The sequence below is a fragment of the Myotis lucifugus genome, unplaced genomic scaffold (genome assembly GCF_000147115.1).
Source record: "Myotis lucifugus unplaced genomic scaffold, Myoluc2.0 scaffold_23, whole genome shotgun sequence".
Lineage (NCBI taxonomy): Eukaryota > Metazoa > Chordata > Mammalia > Chiroptera > Vespertilionidae > Myotis > Myotis lucifugus.
Window position 1 is genome coordinate 2900755 of NW_005871071.1, and position 27145 is coordinate 2927899.

A 27145-nucleotide genomic window follows, 5' to 3' on the forward strand; every position below is an offset into this window, starting at 1 on the left:
TAGGTAACAAGTGCCTCATTTTCATGTAAATTCGATGTTTTTAACATCAGATCCCAGTAATACTAGTATATAAACCGGACCCACAGAAAGCAGCCCAGGGAGTGAAGAGATCAGGATCTTCCATGTGAGGTTCTGCCGCTGATCTCTGTGGCCAAGGGGGTAAGTGTTGTATAGATCTAGGATTCCAGTATGTCCCATGGCTACATATATGATCCCTGCATTTCCTCCTAGCGCTGCAGTTCTAAGTCTCCCTCCTTAAGCAACAGTAAATGTATCCGTGTGAATTCAACTTATCCTGCGGTTGAGCTGCAGCCAAGCACTTGTCAGGTGAGTCCTGGGATCCTTTCTCCCCAGTTCTCAAACCCTGGAGCGAAACCCACTTTACATGCTTTTGGTGGCCTGGCTGTGGATAGGATTTGAAGGACTCCAATCCTTCCAGGTAAGATCCTCGACCAGGAAATGTCCAAACCAGGAACATCAAAGGGTGCTCCTCTCACAGCCTCCATCAGGACACACCAAAGGCCAGAGCTGCCAAGGCGCGCGGGCCTCGCACCTGCTGCTTGCGGGTCACGCTTTCCACCCCGTAAGCCCACGCTCTTTTATTTCACTTTCAGGCCAGAAGCTCTTTTCCTGCCTAAGCGGGTGTGGGCCCAAGTCTCCGGAGATTCGCTCGGACTTCAGGGAAGAAATGAGACCCTAAGAAGTGGTCTAAGGGCTCCGCCAGGATGCCCAGGCAGCCGGGAGGGGAGTGCGCCGGGGTCGCAGGGGCGCGCCCGGGCCACGCTGGGAACTCTGGGCGCCTTGGCCCCGCCTGACCCGGAAGGGCTTGCGCGTGGTAACCCCGGCTTCCCTAGCAACCGAGCCTCCGTGCGAGTCCCAACCTGCCGCTGCAGCCTCTCACTAGGTCCGCCTCCCGGGATGCCCCTGCAGGTCAGCGAGTACAGCTGGCAGCAGACGGAGACTGCGGTCTTCCTCTCCGTGCCCCTCCGGGGCGTCTGCGTCAGGGACGCGGACGTGTTCTGCACGGAAAACTACCTGAAGGTAGGAGCGCGAGTGCGCCCGCCGGCGCCCGGGGGTGTGCCCGAAGCTCGGCGAGTGCGCCCCTGTGCGCGCGCATCGGGCGCATCCTTGCACATGGCCTCCCTAAAAGTTAGTACCATTGAAACCAGCAACGAAGGAATTCCACACAGGTGACACCAGATGCTATCGAGTCAGAGATTATTTTTATGCTCAGCTCCCCACATATGCCTGGCGAATCTTTCACGACCTGGAATAAATTTATAGCATTTACTTAAAAAAATGATTGTGGCTCAGTGGATAGAGCTTCGGCCTGCGGACTGAAGGGTCCCAGGTTCGATTCCAGTCAAGGGCATGTACCTTGGTTGCAGGCACATTCCCAGTAGGGGGCGAGCAGGAGGCAGCTGATCGATGTCTCGCTCTCATCAATGTTCCTAACCCTCTAACCCTCTCCTCCTCTGTAAAAAAAATCAATAAAGTATTTTTAAAAAGAAAAATGATTGTGGTCTCTATCACCTATTTCTTAATGGCTGTGTTTTTAATTTGTGGAACTAAATTAACTTTCGTTTCCTCCCCTTCTGAATAGGTCAACTTTGCTCCATTTTTATTTGAGGTGTTTCTCTATGCTCCCATTGACGATGAGAGCAGCAAAGCTAAGATTGGGAATGACACTATTGTTTTCACCTTACATAAAAAAGAAGCCGTCATGTGGGAGGCCCTTTCTGTGTCAGGTGGTAAGTTCTTTATTGAAAGATGTTTTTATATTTTATACCTTTGAAAAAATTTGTCTTTTGAAACAACTATGTTGCTCTTCTAGAAAAAAAAATAGGCACACTATCATGAATTAAATGAGATAGTGCTTCAGCTGCCACTTAAATAACCTAAAAATTGAGTGATTCAAAACTTAATAATTACTCATTAATAATTAAGCACATTAATAATTACTCTTGCCCTGGCCTATTTTGCTCAGTGGTTAGAGCATCGGCCTGCAGACTGAAGGGTCCCAGGTGGATTCCCAGTCAAGGGCAGGTACCTCGGTGGCAGGCTCGGTAGGGTCCTGATGTGTGTGGGAGGCAACCAGTCCATGTGTCTCTCCCCCTCCCTTCCATTCTCTCTAAAAAAAAAAAAAAAAATCAATGGAAAAAATGTCCTCCAGTGAGGATTAACCACAAAATAATAATAATGATAATAAAATAATAACTCTTAAGCAGAAAATGTGGGCTTGCATCTTCAGTGGATAAGGCCTTCCGGATATGACCTTTATTGAGCACTTATTTTGTACCAGGCATTAACACATCTGCTAAACCTCATAACAACCTATCACTTGGGTACACCTCACTGCCCGCCTTTTTTAAAGGTGCGGCTACTGTGGCACTGAGGGTTTAGTAGTTGACAAAGGTCACTCAACTAGTAAATGTCAGGTTGACTACACATATTGACCCTGAAATGTGAATTTGATTTTATATGTCACAAAATATTATTATTAAATAATAGGGGTTTTTTTTCCAACTATTTAAAAGTGTAAAAGTTATTCTTTGCTTTTGTGTTGTAGAGAAACAGGCAGCAGGTTGGATTTGGCCATCGTTTGCCAACCTCTGATATAAACTAGTCAAAACAGTCTTGAAATTAACTTACATAACAAATAATGAACATTGACTTTTACTTCAGAAATCAGATTACAATTTAGTGAATTTATTTCTCTAACAATCTTTTTTTTACATGAAGTATTGTGGAACTCCAGTGTATACTCCAAGCCTATTTCCTTCATTATTCAAAACATATTTGTTTTGTTTTTTTCCTTCTTGATACACTTTTCATTTCTTTTAGATGTGGAACATTTTATTTGAAAAGTTGATGTTCTTTTCATTATTTCTGCCCCTGTAGCTGATCCAATTGTCTGCCTCCTGATACTAAGCAGGAGCAGAGTTGGAGAGAGGCTCCAGACCTAATTCTAGCCCTAAGTTCCAGCCAAGACCTTGCATGAATAAAAATTATATACCTTTTACTTACCTCTAACTGAAATTTAACATTCCCTCCAATTGTGAATGTAGATAACAAACAGCAGTACTATCAACAAAAATCACAAATATGTTCATATCACAGGTACCTGTCTTTTATACTCATTTCTTTGAAGTTATAGTATTAGACTTGTTGCTATATATTATTTAATGCATTAATAAAGAAGCATGCAATAGTATATCAGATGTATTTTTTTAATATATATTTTATTGATTTTTTTACAGAGAGGAAGGGAGAGGAATAGAGAGTCAGAAACATCGATGAGAGAGAAACATCGATCAGCTGCCTCCTGCACATCTCCTACTGGGGATGTGCCCGCAACCCAGGTACATGCCCTTGACCGGAATCGAACCTGGGACCCCTTAGTCCGCAGGCTGACGCTCTACCCACTGAGCCAAACCGGTTTCGGCTCAGATGTATTTTTTAATATTTGTAAATGTTTTAATGTAATTAGCTTTCTTTGTAATCCTGTGTTTTCTATTTCATGCATTTAAAAACATTATGGCCCGTCCGGCATGGCTCAGTGGTTGAACATCGACCTATGAACCAGGACGTCATGGTTTGATTCCTGGTCAGGGCACATGCCCAGGTTGGGGGCTCAATCCCCAGTGTGTGGTGTGCAGGAGGCAGCTGATCAATGATTCTCTCATCATTGATGTTTCTATCTCTCCCTCTCCATTCCTCTCTGAAATCAATAAAAATATATATTTTTAAAAAGCATTATGAGGGGTCTATAAGGCTTTACTAGTAACTATTCTGCCAAAGGATCTGCCTCACCAAAAAGGTTAGGAACCCCTGCCTAGGACCCACTTCATCCCCGCTCCTCCCTCCACTCTACTCTCCCTCAGGTCACCCTCTCCCCTCAAGTTTCTTCTCCTGTTTTTTTTGCCCCTCAAAGTCTAGCTCCTTTCCTGATCCCACTTCCCCTAAGGCAGTGGCCGGCAAACTGCGGCTCTAGCGCAGTTTGCCAGCCACTGCCCTAAGGTGATTTACCCCCTCCCTAATGGGTTGCAGCCTGTGTGTAAAACTCAAAAAAATAATTGTGAATGGTAAAATTCTATATATAACAAGTCGTGTTACTTTATAATTTTTCCTAGGGCTGGCTCTGTACTCATCATATGTGTAAATTACCTTTTATGTTTGTGAAGGTGATTGATCATATCAGATAGTCTCAACTCATTTGTTTTCTAGACCTCATAGTGCTGATTTATTGTGATCAGGTTTATAAGCAAATAGGTTTCTCAACAGAGAGGAGGATATATGTGTTTCTCCTCAACTTGTCTCCTCCCTCTACCTTTCCTTCTCCCTCTCTGATCCCCTCTCATTCTGCTATCCTTTCCCTCTTGTGCCTCTCTGTTCTCCCTCTCTCCCTCCCCACCCCCCTCATTTTCCCTTTTATCCCCCCCCTCTGTTATTCCTCCTCTCTCTCATTCAAATCCTTCCCCACCCCCTCATTCTGTAGTAATTACTATACAGTTACTTGCTTACCGTTTAATGTTAGCTTCTTGGCCAGTTTAATATTGAGAAACGTTTTCACTTCTCTCTGTGAAGTAGGGTCCAAAAAATATATCATCCCGAGTCATAATCTTAAGCATTTCTTTCCTAAATAAAACAAATTTATCAGAATCCTAATTTAGTGATATTCCTTATGTTTTAGTTGACAAAGAGATGATGCAAAGAATAAGAGAAAAATCTATTTTAAAAGCACAAGAAAGAGCAAAAGAAGCTACTGAAGCAAAAGCTGCAGCAAGGCGGGAAGATCAAAAATATGCACTAAATGTCATGATGAAGGTAAGTTGCAAGTAGAAAAGTCCTCTTATTAAAGAGATGATAATAGACATGTAAGGATAAGTAGTCCTAACCACTATACTTCCTCACCTCTTTGTTCATACTTTGGTCATTGGACTTACTAATAACTAAGTTATATAAGTTATCTACTGCTTACATGTATTCCTGAAAATATTTATGAAAGTTGAGGGTATAAATGTTGAATAATAATAGATTTACTTGTTTCAGTGAGAATTTTCTATTTCCAGGGGAGTCAGAAGTGATAAGGTTTTATGGTATATTTTACCTCTTTCTTAATCTTGGGATAATGAACACAATAATTTAAAGCAAGAAAAACACTAAATATTGACAAATTAACATCTTTTTAACTGTTGAGGATTTCAAGTTAAAGCTTCAATCAGCAATATTTTTTGAGATATAATTCACACACCATACAATTCATCCATTTAAAGCTTACAATTCATTGGTTTTTAGTATGTTTAGAGTTGTGCAGCCATCATCACAATCAATTTTAGAACATTTTCATCACCCCAAAAAGAAACCCCAGCCTAGCTGGTTTGGCTTAGTGGTCAGAGAGTCTGCCTGTGGACTGAAGGGACTTGGGTTCGATTCTGGTCAAGGGCGTGTAACTCTGTTGCAGGCTCTATCGATCCCCAGCCCTGGTTGGGGTGTATGGGGGAGGCAACCAATCAGTGTCTCTCTCACATCGATGTTTCTCTCTGTGTATCTGTCTCTAACCCTCCCTTCCACTCTCTGGAAAAATCAATGGAAAAAATATCCTTGGGTGAGGATTAACATACATACATACATACATACATACATAAATAAGTATTTTTTAGTAACTTGCATAGACTTTAATTGTGGAATCAATCTAGTCTCCCTTGGATATACGGCTGCTGATGTCTATGCTAAGGTTTTTAGTTCATATTTTTTAGACTAACTTCCTTAGAGGGTCTTCCCTTTGTCTGTATAGCTTAATTGTTAGCTAATGATTTGGGCAGAGGTGGTAAAGGCTCCACCCTTTGCCAATTGATGTATGTGTAGGTTTGAGAATACCTTCAAAGTTGGAGCCAGTTCTCATGCCTCCTTGGCTTCATTTTATGCCAGTTTTCCTCAGGTCTTCCCCATAAATACATAGCTTTCTGTTTAGCCAGGATTGTGTGGTGAGTTTATCACAGATTTTCTATAGCTCTCTCATTTATATGATCTTTATGTGAATTTTCTGTCTAGTCAGGCACTTACCCTAACCAGGAACACAACCCCAGACCTCAACTGCAAATTTTCCCTGTTTATTCATTCCCAACCAAATCTACTGCTTTTATCCACCAAAGCCACAGGGTTTGGCTGCTCCACCCTGAAGTGGGTCCACCCTTTTTGCCAACAAAGCTTCTTTTTTTAAATTTTATTTTATTGTTGTTGTTGCTAGCTTCATGTTGGTAACTGCCAGTCTTGTTATTCTAGCTGGAAGTTGGTGGTTGAGAGCAACCTCAGGCAGGAGAGCACAGTCTCCCACTGTTCTTACCTGTAACTTCTGTAGTTTTTCCAAAATAAACACTTGTCAATTTGCAGGCTGTCTTTGGTTAACTTCCAGTGCCTTGAAATGGTTGTTTTTTTGTTGTTTTCCATTGATTTTTATTGATTTTTTGCAGAGAGAAAGGGAGAGGGATAGAGAGTTAGAAACATCGATGAGAGAGAAACATCGACCAGCTGCCTCCTGCACACCCCCTACTGGGGATGTGCCTGCAACCAAGGTACATGCCCTTGACCAGAATTGAACCCGGGACTCCTCAGTCCGCAGGCCGACACTCTATCCATTGAGCCAAACCAGCCAGGGCAAAATGGTTGTTTTTGGTAGATTTGTCCAGTTTTATACTTGACTAGAGGCCTGGTGCACAAAATTCGTGCACTTGGCGGGGGGAGGGGTCCCTCAGCCCAGCCTGTGCCCTCTCGCAGTCCAGGAGTCCTTGGGGGATGTCTGACTGCTGGCTTAGGCCCGCTCCCTGCCTAAGCTGGCAGTCGGACATTCTTAGCGCTGCCACGGAGGTGGGCGAGGCTCCTGCCACTGCCGCTGCGCTTGCCAGTCGTAAGCCTGGCTTCTGGCTGAGCGGCGGTCCCCCTGTGGGAGCGCACTGACCACCAGGGAGCAGCTCCTGCATTGAGCGTCTGCCCCCTAGTGGTCAGTGCGCATTATAGCGACCGGTCATTCTGCTGTTTGGTCTGTTTGCATATTAGCCTTTTATTATATAGGATATTTGTAGGTGGGAACTGCCAGCCTCTTCATGCCTCTGTAAAACTGGAACATTTTCTTTTGCGGATGAATTTTACATTCATCAGAAGTCTAAGAAGTCCTCTTGGTATTTTGATTAGATTTATGTTGACTTTAGAGATTCATTTGCCATTTACATATTTACAATAATGAGATTTCCCTCCAGGAACATGGCATTTATTTCCATTTCTTCAGACTTACTTTATATCCCTAGCAAAATTATTTAACACACATGAGACTTGCTCATCTATATATATAAAAGGCTAATATGCAAAATGTCCCCTCGGGAGTTTGACCAGGAGTTTAATCATTCGCTATGACGTGTGCTGACCACCAGGGGGCGGCGCAGAACATGGCAGGTGGCCAGCAGCAGCAGCGGCGGTACGCTTGAGGGAACAAGGGAAGGAGAGGCAGGGAGGCAGGAGGTGGGGGGAACCGTGCAGTGGCGGCACATGGGTGGGCAGCAAGGGAAGGAGGAGGCAGGGAGGCGAGGAACCTGATAGGCCCTGATCGCTGGCCATTCCTAGGGACCCTACCTGTGCATGAATTTCGTGCACCAGGACTCTAGTATTTCATAAAGCTTATTCTTAGCCTTTTTAAAGCTTTTCTGGCAGTTACTAATGAATGATTTTCCACTGTATTTTTCTTATTGTTTATTGCCAGTTTGTAAGTAAGTTTGTTTTTATGAGTTTGTATGAGTTGATCTTGTAAGTGAATGCCTTGCTGAACTTACTTTCTGGTTGCAATAGTTTGTCAGTTTGTTATTTTGGTTCTTTTAGGTAGTCTATCATATTATTTGCAACTAATGACAGTTCTATCTCCTTGTAATCCATATTTATATTTCTTATTTTAAAAATTCTATTGTATAGGTTACCTCTAGGAAAATAGGAAAATACTAAGGCATACTGGCCTTAGTGATGTTGCTAGTAGTATTTCCAATGCTTCTTCATGAAATTGGACATTGTATGGGTCCTCTTAGCAAGCTAAATTTTTTCTGTTGTTTCAGGTACAACTGATATTTTGTCATGTACTGAGGTCATGTTGTTTTTCCCTTTAGATTTCTTAGTATCATAAATAAGAAACACCCTATTTGATCAAGATGTATTATTTAATACTTTCCTCAGATTAGTGTGCTAATATTTTATTTATGGATTTTTGCATATAGTTTCTAAGTAACATCTATAATAATAAAAACATAATATGCAAATTGACCGGACGACCTTCCGGGCGAAGCCGGGGTTGCGAGGGCCGAGGCAGCCGCCGGGGTTGCAGCAGCCGGGGCTGCGAAGGCCTACTCTTGCACGAATTTTGTCCATCAGGCCTCTAGTTGGTTTATAAAGAATATTGCCTTGATAAACCATTCATTCTAAATTAAAAGAAATACAGACTTTCTCTTCAGGAATTACTCATCCATCTCCTATTAATTAAAGTTGCTGTCTGTAGTAAGCTAATATCCCATACTTTATGGCATCCTTTTTTGAGCAATACAAAGAACTTAAAATTCAGTTTCTTCATGTGTGATGATAGTTTTTCTAGCCTTCTGAGTTTTTCTGTTACTAAACATTCTTCCTTTATGTGGTATATTCCCCATATTACTTTGTTTTTAAAGAAGAGAACTTCAAGGATTGTTTAACATGTCTTTCTTTGTTTCTCTTTGATGTAGATAGTCTCTCTTTTCCTTTTTCGTAGCTTTATGGTATTACCTTCCTCAGGTTTTTCTCTTCTTTCTAGTTTCTTCTGTCACATGCTCTGTGAAGCCTTTCTTGGTCCCTCCTCTTCCCTTTGACTCCCTCAAGAGTTATACAACTTTTTTTTGTTTTTAAGTTAGCTTATTACAAATTAAATTACATATATATAAATATCCCTTAACTACATATTGGCTACAATAACAGAACTTTCCTATTTCTTTTGATTACAAGAATAATCTCCTTTTTGGTAATTAAGACTGTCTTAGCAGTTTTTAAAACTTCAAAATTCAGTCCACTTGCAGAGATTATGAAGAGTGAGGGTGTTCTGACTTTTCACAGACTTTTCCCTTATTCCATGTGTTGGGGAAGAAAGGAAGAAAGGCAAACATATTATTAAACTGGGTGAAGTTGTCATCATCTCCTTTTAGGTGGTGGCTGCCTCTGGCTAACACTGACTGGTCATCATGACCTGTTGTCAGGCACTAAAAGCTGGCTCATGGTTACATGCAGATTCTTCCTGGCCCAACCTATTGGCAGCACTTTGAATACGTAGTAATTAGCATCTTTTGTGCTTAGTTTAGGCCTGAGGTGCAATTCTGGGACTACAGGAAACTCCTGTTCAGTAATCTGTGAAATGTATTTTAAAGTCAGTGCTACACAGTTCAATAGGAAAATAGCCAATCTTCCAAAAGAGGGTTACAGAGCACTTCTTCACGATAGTTTTCAAACCAGTAAGTTAATTCTATGTCTTAAAATAATTCAGCCTCTAGGAAACTTGGTCCCAGCTTGTCATTCTTTTGCTGTGCCAGATGTATTATTTAAATGTATATTAATTTAAATGTAAATTAATGAAACATAGAATTAAAAATCACTTTTTGTTTGGTCTTTTTTATCAATCTTCACCCAAGGATATATTTTCCATTGACTTTTTTTAAAATAAAAGAGTGGAAAGGAGAGAGGGAAGGGGAAGGAGAGAGAGATATTGATGTTAGAGAGATACATCAGTCAGTTGCCTCTCACATGTGTCCCAACCAGGAGATCGAACCTGCAACACAGGTATGTGCCCTTGACCCTACAAGGGCACAATCGCCAAGACCCTTCAGTATTCGGGTCAATGCTCTAACCCAGCCGTGGGCAAACTACGGCCCGTTTGAAATGAATAAAACTAAAAAAAAAAAAAGACCGTACCCTTTTATGTAATGACGTTTACTTTGAATTTATATTAGTTCACACAAACACTCCTCCATCCATGCTTTTGTTCCGGCCCTCCGGTCCAGTTTAAGAACCCATTGTGGCCCTCGAGTCAAAAAGTTTGCCCACCCCTGCTAACCACTGATCACACCGGCCAGGGCCAAACTAGTCACATTTTACATGCTCAATTAGCAACATGTGGTAGCAGCTACTGACTTGGATTGCACAGAACGTTACCATCATTGAAAAAAGTTTTGTCAGACACTGCTTCTCTAGAGAAGAGAGGTATGAATTTTTGTTCTCCAGAGGAGAAAGATGCGAATATTTTTATTTTTTATTTATTTTAATCCTTGTGTGAGGGCATGTTTTTATTTATTTTAGAGAGAGGAAGGTAGAAAGAGAGAAACATTGATGTGAGACAGAAACAACAATTGGTTGCCCCTATATGTGCCCCAACCGGGGATCAACCAGCGATCAGACCTGCAACCTGGGCATGTTACAGGTAACTGAACCTGAGACCCTTCTCTTTCTCTTTCTCCCTCTCCCTTCCTTTCTCTTGAAAATCAATAAAAACATGTCCTTGGGTGAGGGTTTAAAAAAAAGTTTTGGTAATTGTAATTTTTACAGATTGAAGATGAAGAGAGGGAAAAAATAGAACGTATAAAAGAAAATGAACGGATAAAAGCAACTAAAGAATTGGAAGCCTGGAAAAAACATCGAAGTAAAGCTGAAGAACAAAAAATAATTCAAAGAGAAGATAAGTTACACCAACAAGAAAAGCAAATAGAAGAGGGAAAGAAATTAAAACATAAAAGTTTTCCTAGAAATTCGACATCGAGAAATCTTGCCACAAAAGGTACAATAATTACTTTAATATTTTCTGGGAAAGTGAGTCCTGGTGGTGAAGTATATAGGTTGTTGTTGTAATCAATTTACAATATTAGGTCATACTGAGAATAGTATTGCAAAAAAAAAAAAGATTAAGGTGAAATTTATTTTTTTATTTTAGGAAGTAGAAGTTTTTATAAAATGAGCAAGGATTCAGTATTGATTTTGTTTGTGTGCTTTCTTTTGAAATTTATGCAGGTATTGTTAAATATGTATTTAATTCACATCCAAAAAGGCTTGCAGTGGCCTGGCTGGTGTTGTTCAGTAGTTGGGCTTCGACCCATAAAGCAGGAGGTCACAGTTTGATTCCTGGTCAGGGAACATGCTTGGGTTGTGGTCTCTATCCCCAGTGTGGGGCATGCAGGAGGCAGCTGATCACTGATTCTCTTTCATCATTGATGTTTCTATCTCTCTATCCCTCTCCCTTCCTCTCTGAAATCAATATATATATATATATATATATAGCAATATTTAAAAGTATTGGAGTAGACTGTCAGTGCCAGAGACATTCATTTATTCCTTTAGAGATAATAAACTAAGAATTTTGTTAAAAGACTTTTTCCTCACATGACTCAGGGAGATGAATACTACTAAGCAAACTTAATATCAAGCAAACAAGGGTTCTTCTGGACTTGGATCCTGATGTGTTCAAAAATAGTTAAAAGAACATATTTCTTTATTGAAAGCTAAGAGTATGATTTTATCTCAGAATATTAAACTTTGTTTTGTGTATATTTAGCAAATGGAGAATTTTGTAGTAAAATCACTTATGTAATTATCCTATCTAATAAAAGACAAATAGGGTAATTAACCGTACCTCCGATACGCTTCCCATTGGCTAATCAGGACGATATGCAAATTAACTGCCAACCAAGATGGCGGTTAACCGCCAACAAAGATGGCAGCTAATTTGCATACTGCAGGCAGGGCGGGACAGCGCCATCCCGCCTGCCCCGCTGCCATCCGGGCCTCCTACCTGCGACCCGGGTGGTAGGCGGCCTGTATGGGACCCGACCCAGGGCTGGCGGGCGGGACCATAGCGATCCGCCACCAGCCACGCCCACAAACGGCCCTCCCGTGGGGATCCCAGGCTGGCAGCTGCTAATGCACCAATCCGCCACCGGCGATGCCCACAAATGGCCCTCCCGAGGGGATCCGAGGCTGGCAGGTGCTAATGTACCGATCTGTCACCAGCCACGCCCACAAACGGCCCTCCCGCGGGGATCCATGGCTGGCAGGTGCTAATGCACTGATCTGCCAACACGCACACCCGGGCCACCTTTGCCCTGTGCAAACTATGCAGCTGGGAGAGTGGAGTGGAGCCCTTGGGAGCAGGGTGGGAACTGCCCGGGTTTTGCGTCAGGCAGCCCAGAGCAGAGTGCAAACTATGCAGCCAGGAGAGGGGCGAGGGGCCGCTGAGAGCAGGGCGGGAACTTCCCGGGGTTTTCGTCAGGCAGCCCAGAGTGGAGTGCAAACTATCCCGACCGGTAGCTGCTTGCTCATTCACTTACTTGCTCATTCATTCGCTCATTCATTCACTCATTCACTCACTCAGCAAACCCTCTCAGGTCCCTGGCAGGTCCCTGGCACCAGGCCAGGCACTGAAGTTGAAGCAGGATAAGACAGAGCTATGTCCTCAAGATGTTAGCAGCCAGGAGAGGGGCGCCAGGCGCTGGGAGCAGGGCGGGAACTTTCCCGGGGTGGGCTTCAGGCAGCCGGGAGTGGGGTCGGAACTTCTGCCGTGTTGCCATGGCAACGAGGCAGAAGTTCCCGCCCCGTAGCTGCTTGCTCATTAACCTGCTTGCTCGTTCACCTGCTCGCTCATTCATTCACTCATTCACTCACTCATTATTCACTCACTCAGCAAACCCTCTCAGGTCCCTGGCACCAGGCCAGGCACTGAAGGTGAAGCAGGATAAGACAGAGCTATGTCCTCAAGATGTTAGTAACTCAGTAGGGCGAAGCAGGCACATGAACGAGGCAGTTGTATGCACAGATGCACTGTACTGGGTTCGGTGAGGGCTGTAACTAACGCCGACTTTGTTCTCTTGATAAAATGGGGCCTCGGGAGCCAGGCCGCCCCAAGCCTGTAAGCCTGTGCCTAGGCCAGAGTGGCCAGGGTCCCGGAACATGACAGAGGGTGCAGGTCGGGCTGAGGGGTCTGGCCCCACCCCTCACCCTCACCCCCGAGTGCACAAATTTTTGTGCACCGGGCTACTAGTCCTATATAATAAAAGCCTAATATGCAAATTATCCCCTTGGGTGGTCATTCGACTGGGAGACTGGGAGTTTGACCGCTCGCTATGATGTGCACTGACCACCAGGGGGCAGCATGCTGCGACCTCTCATTGGCTACCTGGGGGCAGGGGTGATGGGGACGGAGGTGCAGTGAGAATGTGGGGTGTCCGCCAAGCTCTCTCTCACTCCCCTTGCTATCCTACCCCGGAACACCGGGGCTTGTGTGCGGGGGAAGCCACTGCATTCAGGTGCCGGGCACCCATAAGGAGCCCACCCTGCACCCACGTAGCCTCTTCTGGGTAAGCCGGGCCGCAGCTGCTGGAACTGCAGGGGCCAGTCCGGATCCCCATGGGTTCGCGCAAGGGCCACTATGCGAGGCCGGCCGGGAGGGAGTGCGCTGCCTGCCTGGCTTCCATGTAGTGCCACTGGTCAACCCAGAGGCCCACGCTGCGGTGTCTGGCCGCACTCATTGCACCTCTGTGTGGCGACTCGAGCACTGTGACTCAGGTGGAGGGGGGCGCGTGAGGGCCCAGGGGCGCAGGTGCTGCCCAGGTCCCAGAGGTCAGCTGGGACATCCACACCAGATGCTTGCGCTTCGATTGCTGGCCAGGCCTAGGGATCGTACCTGAGCATGAATTTCTTGCACCGGGCCTCTAGTATTAATTAACATTCATTGGTGATCACACTATGCCAGGTGTCTTTATTGGATGTATCACTCAGTCTTCACAACAATACTTTGTGATAAGTGCTGCTATTCTTATTTTAGATGAAATGTTCAGAAAGAATAAACAAATACCCAATAAGTAAGCCTGTGGGATTTGAACCCAGATCTGTCTGCATCTGAAACCTGTGTTCTTTCTACTCGGTTACATGTCATTTCTACTTCAACAGCGAGGTCTAGCATATTGAAAAGTTGTTTGGAGTATTAAGCAATAATCATTATTGAATTTATATATTTCACTAGAGGCCCGGTGCACAAAAATTTGTGCACTTGGGGGTCCCTCAGCCCAGTCTGTGCCCTCTCGCAGTCTGGGACCCCTCGGGGGATGTCCACCTTCTGGCTTAGACCCGCTCCCCCGGGGATCGGGCCTAAGCTGGCAGTCAGACATCCCTTTGGCAGCCCGGGAGCCCTCGGGGGATGTCCACTTGCCAGCGGGGAGCAGACCTAAGCTGCAGTTGGACATCCTTAGCGCTGCTAAGGAGGCAGAAGAGGCTCCCGCCATCACCCCTGTGCTGGCAGCCATCAGCCTGGCTCGTGGCTGAGCAGAGCTCCCCCTGTGGGAGCGCACTGACCACCAGGGGGCAGCTCCTGCATTGAGCGTCTGCCCCCTGGTGGTCAGTGTGTGTCATAGTGACCAGTCATTCCCAGTCTTTCTGCTGTTAGGGTCAATTCGCATATTACCCTTTTATTATATAGGATAGAGGCCTGGTGCACCGGTGTGGCCAGCCTGAATAAGGGGCTGAGGGCTGTTTTCAGGCTGGCCACGCCCCCTGGTGACCCAAGCTCCCAGCCTCTCCTTTTTTTCTTTTTCTTTTTTTTCCCTGGGATTTATTTATCTTCTATAATTGAAACTTTGTAGTCTTGAGCAGAGCCGAGGGCCGGCCAGGGCAGGTGGGAAGCTTGGCTTTCTCCATCGCCGGGTGCAACCCAAGCCTCCTGCTCACTCCAGCTCTGTGGCTGCCGCCATCTTAGTTGGGTTAATTTGCATACTCACCCCTGATAGGCTTGTGGGTGTGGCTTGTGGGTGTGGCTTGAGTGTAGCAGAGGGACGGTTAATTTACATGTTTCTCTTTTATTATATAGGATTGTGGTTTAATATTTAAATGCAAGTTAACTTCTAAAATATCTCCTTCTTTAATGACATTTCAACAAACTATACCAACTAGAGTATATGAAAACATTTTCTTTCATATTTTAAATACTGCTAAACAAACTGGATGTTTTCAAGTACTATTGAAACCCACCCTAGTGGATAGAACGTTGGCCTGCGGACCGAAGGGTCCCAGGTTCGATTCTGGTCAAGGGCACATATCTTGGTTGCAGGCTCCTTCCCTGCTCGGCCCTGGTGGGGGCACATGCAGGAGGCAACCAATCAATGTGTTTCTCTCACACCTGATATTTCTCTCTGTCTTTCCCTCTGTCTTTCCCTCTCTCTAAAAATCAATGGAAAAATATCCTCGGATGAGTATTAAAAACAAAAAGAAACTAATCAAGTACTATTGGAACCCGAACACACTTTTATAGATAAGAAGTATTCTCAACATTGATCATGCTGATAGTTATACAGTTTAATTCAATTTATGAATATTTTATAAATGATTTTATGTTTATCTTCATATTGAGATTCACTTACATTTTTTTATTTTTTTAAAATTAAATATTTATTGTTTAGATAATTACAGTTGTTCCTCTTTTTCCCCCCATAACTCCCCTCCACCTGGTTGCCACCCCACCCTCTGCCCTTACCCACCCCCCCCACTGTCCTCATCCATAGGTGTACAATTTTTGTCCAGTCTCTTCCTGCACCCCCCAAACCCCTTTCCCCCCGAGAATAGTCAGTGCACTCCCTTTCTATGCCCCTGATTCTATTATATTCACCAGTTTACTCTGTTCATCAGATTATTTATTCACTTGATTTTTAGATTCACTTGTTGATAGATATGTATTTGTTGTTCATAATTTTTATCTTTACCTTTTTCTTCTTCCTCTTCTTAAAGGATACCTTTCAGCATTTCATATAATACTGGTTTGGTGGTGATGAACTCCTTTAGCTTTTTCTTGTCAGTGAAGCTCTTTATCTGACCTTCAATTCTGAATGATAGCTTTGCTGGGTAAAGTAATCTAGGTTGTAGGTTCTTGGTATTCATCACTTTGAATATTTCTTGCCACTCCCTTCTGGCCTGCATAGTTTCTGTTGAGAAATCAGCTGACAGTCATATGGGTACTCCCTTGTAGGTAACTGATTGTTTTTCTCTTGCTACTTTTAAGATTCTCTCTTTGTCTTTTGCTCTTGGCATTTTAATTATGATGTGTCTTGGTGTGGTCCTCTTTGGTTTCCTTTTGTTTGGGGTTCTCTGCCCTTCCTGGACTTGTAAGTCTATTTCTTTCACCATGTAGGGGAAGTTTTCTGTCATTATTTCTTCAAATAGGTTTTCAATATCTTGCTCTCTCTCATCTTCTGGCACCCCTATAATTTGGACGTTGGTATGCTTGAAGTTGTCCCAGAGGCTCCTTACACTATCTTCATATTTTTGGATTCTTTTTGTTTTTCCAGTTGGGTGTTTTTTGCTTCTTCATATTTCAAATCTTTGACTTGATTCTTGCGATCCTCTAGTCTGCTGTTGGAACTTTATATAATACTAGAGGCCCGGTGCACAAAAATTTGTGCACTCGGGGGGGGGGGATGGTCCCTCAGCCCGGCCTGTGCCCTCTCGCAGTCTGGGACCCCTCAGGGGATGACCACCTGCTGGCTTAGGCCTGCTCCCCGGGGGATAGGGCCTAAGCTGGCAATCAGACATCCATCTGGCAGCCTGGCAGCCCTCGGGGGATGTCCACTTGCCAGCGGGGAGCAGACCTAAGCTGCAGTCGGACATCCTTAGCGCTGCTGAGGAGGCAGGAGAGGCTCCCACCACCACCGCTGTACTGGCAGCCATCAGCCTGGCTTGTGGCTGAGCAGAGCTCCCCCATGTGGGAGCGCACTGACCACCAGAGGGCAGCTCCTGCATTGAGCGTCTGCCCCCTGGTGGTCAGTGTGTGTCATAGTGACCAGTCATTCCCAGTCTTTCTGCTGTTAGGGTCAGTTTGCATATTACCCTTTTACTATATAGGATAGAGGCCTGGTGCACGGGTGGGGGCCGGCTTGTTTGCCCTGAAGGGTATCCTGGATCAGGGTGGGGGTCCTGCTGGGGTGCCTGGCCAGCCTGGGTGAGGTGCTGATGGCTGTTTGCAGCTGGTCACACCCCATTCATTGTGGGGGTCCCCACTGGGGTGCCTGGCCAGCCTGGATGAGGGGCTGATGGCTGTTTTCAGGCTGGCCACACCCCCTTTATGGTGGGGGTCCCCACTGGGGTGCCTGGCCAGTCTGAGTGAGGGGCTGAGGGCCGTTTTCAGGCTGGCTGGCAACTGAAGCTCCCAGCCTCTCCTTTTTTCTTTTCTTTTTTTTTATTCTGGGATTTATTTACTTTCTATAATTGAAACTTTGTTGATGTCACTGGAGCTGAGAGCTGGCTCTTGCTCGCTCCAGCTCTGAGGCCATGGCCTGCTGAAAGCAGGTATTTGGGTTTGTTTAGCTTCTATAATTGAAACTTTGTTGCTTTCGGAGCTCAGAGCTGGGCTGCGGCTGGCGGGAACCTTGGCTTCCTCCATCACTGGAGCAAGCAAGCCTCCTGCTCGCTTCAGCTGCGTGGCTTCTGGCCGCCATCTTGGTTGGGTTAGTTTGCATATCGTGCTGATTAGCCAATGGGAGGTGTAGTGAAGGTACAGTCAATTACCACGTTTGTCAATTATTAGATAAGATTCTTTATTTCAGTCAGTGTATGCTTAATTTCTAGTTGGTCCTTTTTCATAACCTCGAGGGTCTCACTAGATTTCCTGAGGGTCTCAATAAATTTATCGGCGGTTTCTAGAAAATTCTTGAAAAACCTTATAAGTGTGGTTTTGAACTCTATATCCAGTAGTTTGCTTTCCTCCATTTCTGTCATTTGTGACCTGTTTCTTTGTCTCCGCATTTTTTATGCTTCCCTGTGTTGATAGAGTGGCTTTGTGTGCTAGGTGTCCTATAGGGCCCAGTGGCTCAGCCTCCCCAATTACCTGAGGTGGACACTCTTGGTGCACCCCTTGTGGGCTGTGTGCACAGTCTTGTTGTAGTTAAGCCTTGATTGTTATAGGTATCACTGGGAGGAATTGACCTCCAGGCCAATTGGCTGTGAGAATCAGCTGTGTCTGCAGTGGGAGAACTTCTGTGCTGGAGACACCCTTCTGGGGCAAGACTTGCTTCAGTGGGGCTTTGGTGCTCACTGAGTCTGCCCCCTGAGTGTGTCCGTTATGGATCTGAGGAGTTGTAGTTTGGATGTTCCCACTCTGACCACTGGGTACACTGGCTCTTGGATCTCTAAGGAGGTGCTAATTTAGCCTCTGCCTGAAGCTACCCAGCAGGAGCTATGGAGAGATCTGCAGATTCCTCTTCTTTGTTTGGGGTTTGGAGGTGCCCAGATGAGGCCCAGCTGTGAAGCAGTGCAAGTTGCTGTGGGGCCTTGGGCCTTCTTTTGGAAGTTCTGGGTCTCTCTGACCCAGCTGCAGTTTGTTAGGTAATTTTCAGATTGCAGAGGGCCAGGCCTTTCATATGCAAAAGCCTCTGTGCACAGCTTGGGTGGGGCGGGGTCTCAGGTGATCAACAGGGCGGAGCAAGCAGCTATGGCTGTTCCTCACTCCTACCCTAAGAGGCCCCACATCTCAGTGTCCCGGTAATTGCTGCAAGCACCTCTGAGAGAAAGCCGCCCTCAAGTTCTGACTGATGCCAGACAGTCCAGTTTCTCCCCGTATGAGTCTGGGTCCCCAGAGACTCACCCAGAACTGGAGTTCAGAGCAGTCGGGAGCTTGAGACTCCCTCCTGATTGGAAAAGACAACCGCGTCCTCAGTTGCCAGCCCTTTCGGTGTGCGCCTCCGTACCTCTGCACTTTACTTCCACACCTCCTCTGAGTCTCAGTGTGCTTTTCTCTTTCCTTCTAGTTGTAGAATTTCTACTCAGCCAGCCTTCCTGTGGTTCTGGATGATGTCTGTTTTGTCTTTTAGTTGTATTTTTGAAGTGGTTGTGCGAGGCAGCAATTTCCGGTGTTTACCTATGCCGCCATCTTGGTTTCTCAAGATTCACTTACATTTTAAAATTGTTTACTTATTGCCTGGTCAGCATGGCTCAGTATTTGAGCATCAACCTTTGAACCAGGAAGTCATGATTCAATTCTCAGTCAGGGCACATGCCAGGGTTGCAGGCTCTATCCCCTGTGGGGGTTATGCAGGAGGTGGCTGATCAATGACTCTCTCTCATCATTTACGATTCTGTCTCTTTCTCCTTCTCCTTTCTTTCTGAAATCAATAAAAACATATTTTTTAAATGTTTACTTACTGATTTTTAGAGAGAAAGAGGAATGGAGAAGGAGAGAGAGAAACATGAATTTGTTGTTGCACTTACTTATGCATTCATTGGTTGCTTCTTATATGTGGCCTGACCAGGGATCGGACCCGCAACCTTGGTGTATCAGGATGATGCTCTACCAGTGGTTGGCAAACTGCAGCTCTCGAGCCACATGCGGCTCTTTGGTCCCTTGAGTGTGACTCTTCCACAAAATACCACTTGCGGGCGCGCATGTACAGTGCGATTGAAACTTCGTGGCCCATGTGCAGAAGTTGGTATTTTGTGGAAGAGCCACACTCAAGGGGCCAAAGAGGAGCATGTGGCTCGCGAGCCACAGTTTGCCAACGACTGCTAACCAATTGAACTACCCCGCCAGGGCAGATTCACTTATATTTTTTTGTTTCTCATACTGTCTTTGTTCAGATTTGATAGCAAGTTACCCTATAAATTATGGAACTTTTTTCTTTTTGTATTCCTTCAAACAATTTGGTTACATATGACATATATGTTGCTTGTAGGTTTAGTAAAACTATTTCTAACACTGTCTAGGTATGGTTATTTATGGAAGTACATTTAGTTTCTTTATAGTTACCAGTTATTTAGATTTTCTTTGTTGTTTTTTTTTCAAGTCAATTTTGGTAATTTGTTTTCTAGGAAATTATGCATATTATCTTTTCAAATTTATTGGCATAAAGTTTCTCTTATTTGCTTATCTCTATTCTGTCTATACTGATATCATTTCTTTATTTCTAATACTATTTTTTTTCCTTGATCAACTATTGCAACATTTTGCAAATTTTTGTAGTCTGTTAAAAAAAAAAGTAATTTTTGGTTTTGTTGATCCTTTCTGTTGTTTCTTTTTTTTTCTGTTCTCTTAATTCCTGTGTTTGTTTTTATTTTGTCTTTTTTTTTTTTGCTTTTATTTGATTCTTCTTTTGGGGTTTTCTGTGTTCTTTGTCCAACTTGTTTTAATTATGTTTTTTAATCTTTTAATACATGCATTTGAAATTAGTTTTTCTTTTTATTAAATATATTTTAATAAAGGAAGGGAGAGGAAGAGAGAGAGAAAAACATCAGTGATGAAAGAGAATCATTGACAGGCTGCCACCTACATGAGCCCCACTGGGGATCGAGTCCGCAACCCGGGCATGTGCCCCGACCAGGAATTGAACTGTGACCTCCTGGTTCCTAGGTTGAAACAACCACAGAGCTACGCTGGCCAGGCTAGCTGCCATACTTTCAATGGTGGATTTTACATTCCTTCTTGTAGGAAGTTTCTTTGGTTTATTTGTATAGGATTTTAGAAGTACCTTTGATGGGTAATTTATTTAAAAATCAGTTTGACTATTAACTAGAAAATGCGAACTAAATAACTAACTAGTACTGTTTTTGAAGGGAGAAACTCAGAAAACATATTTTCTGAGAAGTTAAAGGAAGACAGTATTCCTGCTCCTCGCTCTGTAGGCAGTATTCAAGTCAACTTCACCCCTCGAGTATTCCCAACTGCTCTCCGGGAATCACGAGTAGCAGAAGAAGAGGAGGTAGGTGTACTTGCTGTTAGTACAATGACCACAGTGAAAATTCTTTATTTTTATTTCATCTGTTCGAAACAACTAGTGTGTCTGAAATTCTTAAGTACTTATTAAACTGAAGACATTGCTTCATGAATATATTTTAGTATTTCCTTACGAGAAAAATATATTTTGCAGGATTATTTTTTGGCTCCAGAATGCTGATCAGAAAACACTGATTTAATATGCAGCAGTCTTGCTTATTCCAGGAGATAAACTGTTGCATGTGCCATTTATTTTATCAAATACACCATTTTCTAGAATAGATTTGTAAAGTTTAGATCAGTATATGTTGTGGTAAGAATAGATTTGGAAATTTATTATTAATATATTACATTACAATTAATTATTAATGTCAGGTATTCTAATGTTTGATGCTTTGGAGTTAATATCTTTCATCATTTATAAGTTCCTGAGCATTAAGATTTTAAATATTGTATCTTTAGTTATATAAGCACTAACAACTGCATTTCTTTATGGTAAGGTGTGAACTGATACTTCTTTCAATTGAAAAGTTGTGGAAATAGCTCTACCTAGGTGGCTCAGTTAGTTGGAGCATCATCCCGCACACCAAAAGTATGTGGTTTGATTTTGGTCAGGGCACATACCTAGGTTGTGTGTTTGATCCTTGGTGGAGCACATAAGGAAGGCAGCCGCTTGATGTTTCTCTGTCACAACAGTGTTTTTCTCTTTCTCTCTCTCTCGCTCTCTCTCTCTTCTAGAACTAAAATCAATAGACATGTCTTCAGGTGAGGATGAAGGGGGAAAAAAAGTTGTGCAAGTAATTGAAGATATTTAAGGCATAATAACAATTTATAAATATTAACATTTTTTATTAAACAATATTACTTTTATATTTGCTATTGTTTTATTTTATGGTATTATAAAATATTATTATAATTATAAAGTCTTTTCAATATAGAAAAATAAGAACAAGAAGAGTGAAATAACACATAAACTCCCAAATTTGGATGAAATTTGGACTAGAAAATTTTATACATTTAATCTGAACCAGCTAGTTAACTTTTTTTATTGCATAAAAATTAAAATCACCTTCAAGTACTGTATCAGTCTGCTCCGGCTGCTATAACAAAATACCATAGACTGGGTGTGGCTTAAACAACAGACATTCATTTCATAGTTCTGGAGGCTGGGAAGTCCAAGATCAGGGTGCAGGGGTTGGGTGGTGGAGAGGAAGAACATGAACTCTGGTCTCTTCCTCTTGTATAAGACACTAATCCTATCATTTGGGCCCTACTCTCATTACCCCCCAATGGCTCCATCTCCAGATATCATCACATTGGTGGTTATGACTCTAACATATGAATTTGGGGGGGACACAAACATTCACTCCATAAAAGGTAGTATTTCTGTTTTTGCTTTTTCTTTCTTTTTTTAAATCCTCACCCGAGGATATTTTTTTTCATTGGTTTTTAGAGAGAGTGGAAGAGAGAGGGAAAGACAGAGAGAAATATCTATGTGAGAGAAATACATCAATTGGTTGTCTCCTGCAAAAGCCCAGGCTGGCGAGAAGCCTGCAACTGAGGTATGTGCCCTTGACCGGAATTGAACATAGGACCCTTCGGACACTCTATCCACTGAGCCAAACTGCCTAGGGCTACTATTTCTGTTTTATGTAGGAAGATGGAAAATCTAAAAGATTTCATTCTCATTTCAGTGGCTACACAAACAAGCAGAGGCACAAAGAGCAATGAATACTGATATTCCTGAACTTAGTGATTTAAAAGAAGAAGAAAAGAACCCAGAATGGTTGAAGGATAAAGGAAAGTAAGTTTGGACTCTGGCCATGAGATTTAAAGTAAATTTATGTAGCCATTCATTTTTCTCACATTTCCCAGCTATCTTGACATATATGCTTGTGTGTGTGGCTGTTGGGGAGAGATGACACAAATAAACAAATTAGGTAGGCAGGGCCCTTCATATTAAAAGGTCAAATCAGCCTGGCTGGTTGAGCATTGACCTATGAAGCAGGAGATCATGGTTAGATTCCTGGTCAGGACAAATTCCTAGTCAGATTCCTGCCCAGGTTGTGGGCTCGATCAATGATTCTCTCTCATCATTGATGTTTCTATCTCTCTCCCTTCCTCTCTGAAATCAATAAAAAAAAGATATTTAAAAAAGTCAGATCATATAATAAGTAAGTAAGGCTCTTATTTTTATTTTTTAAATATTTAAATGTTAGAGAAATGAAAAATATCACATCTTTTGGATGGCTTATTAAAATATCTTTTTCATTCACTTACATTTTATATAAGTTCTACCTAATACCTCACTTAAAAACTTGTTTCTTAAAAACTAGAGCTTCTTTGATTATTCATATCCATATTTTAAAAGGTTAGCAAATTATCTTATAAATTATAATTTTATATTCAGGTAATTTTTTTCCCATTTACATATATATGACTCTACATGTGAATATTTTTATACAATTATCAAAAATAGTGAGTTCTGGTACATTCTGAGTGGCAATTTGAATTCATATTTTAAAGTAATAATAGATATTGTTTAATATATCATATATACTTTTGTATTTCCTATTGCTACCATAACAAACTTAGTGGCTGAAAACAATACTAATTTATTATCTTAACAGGTTTTTTTTAAGTTCCTTTTTAAAAAATTTTTTGTTGTTTATTGATTTGAGAGAGAGAAAGAGGGGGAAAAGGGAGAGAGAAACATTTCTTTGTCATTCCATTTATTTATTCACTCATTGGTTGATTCTTGTATGTGCCCTGACTGAGGCAGCCATGACTGGTAGTTTGTAATTACTTCAGTGTTTTTATGTTTTTGTACCATTTTGCCTTACAGTCTTCAATTATGTAGAACAAGAAAGAGAAACAAAATAAGAGGACAAGAAGAGAGTTAAAAATGAGGAGAGATGGAAGAAAACTTAGTAACTAATGACATTCAGAGAAACAGAGCAAAGTACAGTTAATCATAATGCCAAGTGCAAACAGATAAAAGGAAATGTAAGAATTGTTAGAACTGTATCCTCTCTAGCAATGTAATGCAGTGCAGAAGATAGAAGCAGTCATAGTAGAACTGATTCAGAAGCAATGTGTTGAATTTAAGCCAAAGGATGAAATGCTTTCATCTCCAGAGGCTGTGTTTTATGGTAGCCTTCTATATTTACACGGGCAAAAATAGCCCAGCTGTCCTTCCAGTGCTACCCTTTCAGAAAAGGGTACAGGTGGGCACGCCTTTCAAAAGAGCAATAGCTTAAGGAAACTCTTTAGGTCAGCGGTCGCCAACTGATGGTCTGTGGACCACTGGTGATCCGTGAGGTCCGAAAGGTTGGCGGCCGCTGCTTTAGGGGATTATATGTACTCAAAAATAATCTTGTAGAAAAAGCCACAGAGTGTCTTCATTTTCTTTACCTAGACTTCCATTGCTGTGTCTTAGTTTTAAATGTCGAATCTACCTTTCAGGAAAATATATAATCTTAATTTTATTTGCTCACGTAAGCATTTTACCTCTTCCAATTAACATTATGTGCCAAGAAGCCTTTTACTCAGAACATCTCACATAAAACAGAGTCTAGGACTAGGTGCTCTTATTTAGATATGATGCTGTTTAACAGCCTTACGTGACTTAGAGTCTAAATAACTTTAATTGCTACCCTTCCAGACACTTGTAATCATACAAGGTAGATGGACCATTGTTCTGTCCCACTGACATTACTCTGTGCGTGATTTTTATCGGAGGTTTTTTTTTTAACTAACTCTGTCTTAATCTCAGACTTCAAGTCTCTTTTCCCCCCCACAGTAGAATCCCATCTGCATAACTCCCGCTCTACAGCAAATTCCAGTGTTAGATAGGAGGGAATCAAGGAATAATTCTATAATATAGCATCCAGCATCGTGATACTGTTGCTACATAAGATCGCCTACCCTAGTTCTAGTGCCTGAATTTTCTTTTTATTCTCTTGGCCATGTGCCAGATTTTGTATCCTCGCTGATGCTCCAGTCCTTTTTAGAGTGAGGCTCTGCTTTGCTTTTGTTTTCTCTCTTGCCACTCAGGTTAATTCTGCTTCTGAACCCCAACTTTGCATGTAGCAGCCTGCTATTTGCTGACAGACTAAACTAGTACCAACTTGTCTGAATTTCTGTATGACTGCAGTTTCTGAATTTTCTGAATATGGATTTTTACCTTCCTGTCTGGATGTCCTTTTAATTTATGTTGGACTTTTAAGAAATTAAACTTATTGAGGTATCATTGGTTAATAATATTATATCATTTTCAGTTGCACAACATTATAATTTGACATCTGTATACTCTATTGCAGTGGTTCCCAAACTTATTTGGCCTACCGCCCCCTTTCCAGAAAAAATATTACTCAGCACCCCCTGGAAATTAATTTTTTTAAAATTTTAACAGCAATTAAACAGAAAGATATATGTATTAATGTTTCTACCTTTTTCGTAAAATATAGTAAAGAAAGGTGTAAATTAGAAACATTGAAGTTTGAAATTATGAAACTATTTATTGAACTCAGAATAGAAAGGTAATACAAAAAAAGTTAAAACAAATGCACCTGTGGCCATCACCGCCCCCCTGGATCGCTGCAGCGCCCACCAGGGGGCGGTAGCGCCCACTTTGGGAATCACTGCTCTATTGTGTGCTCACCACCCAAAGTCTAGTTTCCCTCATGTTGAACTTTTTGATGCTGATTGTCTGCCACCTGTTACTATCTTCTTCCAACACAGCTTTCGGTTCTACTTGCCAAATTGAATTTCTTTGTAATACTTTGGTTTGGGTCCATGCCTTGGCAAGACAGTAACAAGTTAGCTACCACAGTTTAATGGATGCTGGCGGAAGACAGGAGACTCGTGTGTCAAAGACAAAGGACTTCATTATTCAAGGCATGGCAAGCAGTATGAGCTTCATTCACGTTGGTTCCTTTTGTCCCTCAAGTCTCACAAGGCCAGTGCAGAGGGGGCTGGGTGAATGCTATACACACAGTAGGCTAGCACCACAGCGGAGAAGGCTAAGCTTAGGGAGCACAGTTTTCTATAAGATTGTGAGCAAACCTGTCCAACCTTTGCCTTGCAGGGAGATATTGTCTATATCTTACTGAGCAACAACAAATCTGCTCTTTGCCCCAGAAAGAGACACTATCTTTGTCTTTCAAGGCTGTCTGCTATACAGACATCTTTTGTATGTCCCATACAAAATCTGTCAGTGGATCTGAAATAAGACATGCGGGAGACTCACGGAGAACTGCCTCCCAACAGCCCCTCATACCTGCCTCCGTTTAGCACAGATGGGCCAAATATGCCTTGCTTTGCTGCATTCTAAAGCTCTGTTTGTTTATGATAGTTATGTATGCTGCTACCTTTTGCCTGACTGAAAGATGTTTAGATTTCATATTCTAAGATGACTTCTTTGATGTAATTATAATTCTGTTCAGTTGCTTGTTTATATGCGTTTTACAGCCCATAATATTGTGTTGCAGTGCACCTATTATGGCCTGACTGGTCATTTTGTTTTTATGCCATATCCTTTTCCTCCTTCTACCCTGAGTGCTAAATTGCAGTGGTTGACGTGCCTAAGACACACATATCAGTTTCAGAAGCTCTTGAGATACCCAAGTATATTTTATACCCAGACAAGATGTTGAAGGAGACAAGGCCTTTCAAAGTCCTTTGGGGGACACGTGGGTACTACAGTTCCTATTGCCCACAAAACAAAGCTATTCTGTCTTCTGTTGGAACGTGTTGCTCCCTGCCCCTATTCCAGTTTCTAAGCCCCACTACTTCTGATTTCTCTCTTTTTTCCTTTCATTACTTCCTTCCACTTTGCTTCTTTCTTAACACTCCTGCTTTTGTTGCTTCTCCCACACTCAGCTGTTGTACAGAATGTTTGACACTTCTGGCCATTGCCAGTTAGAATGTTTCTTTCTAAAAATTAGAGGAGTTTGCAATTGTCCATGTCTCTTGAATACAATAGGCGTTCAATATGTATTAAATGGGTGCTTTTGCATAATTCTTTTCATTAGCATTGCCTTATTTAGGGCATCTGGGTAGACTTGATGGTTATTAGCTTCTCTGTTTATGTATTTATTATTTTATTTTTTAAATATATTTTTTATTGATTTTAGAAAGGAAGAGAGAGAGAAAAGGAGAGAAACATCAATGATGAGAGAGAATCATTGATCGGCTGGCTCCTGCACGCCACCTACTGGGGATCAAGTCCACAACCTGGGCATGTGCCCTGACTGAGAATCGAACTGTGACCTCCTGGTTCATAGATCTACACTCAACCACTGAGCCATGTTGACTGGGCATTAGCTTCTCTGTTTAAATTTGGTGTTCAAAGATTATTTT

The 27145-nt window shown here is 42.5% G+C and overlaps 1 protein-coding gene across 1 annotated transcript in view; it reads left to right on the top strand.

Moving 5' to 3' along the window:
- Positions 1-874: 874 nt before the first annotated feature.
- Positions 875-27145, top strand: part of DNAAF4 (dynein axonemal assembly factor 4) — a 31873-nt gene continuing 5602 nt past the window's right edge. Inside the window, exons 1-6 of the mRNA XM_006085923.3 lie at positions 875-1041; positions 1604-1751; positions 4694-4827; positions 10597-10825; positions 20623-20768; positions 22477-22586. Coding sequence (XP_006085985.1) covers positions 919-1041; positions 1604-1751; positions 4694-4827; positions 10597-10825; positions 20623-20768; positions 22477-22586 — 890 coding nt within the window. The 5' untranslated portion in view covers positions 875-918. The remainder of the gene's footprint in view (positions 1042-1603; positions 1752-4693; positions 4828-10596; positions 10826-20622; positions 20769-22476; positions 22587-27145) is intronic.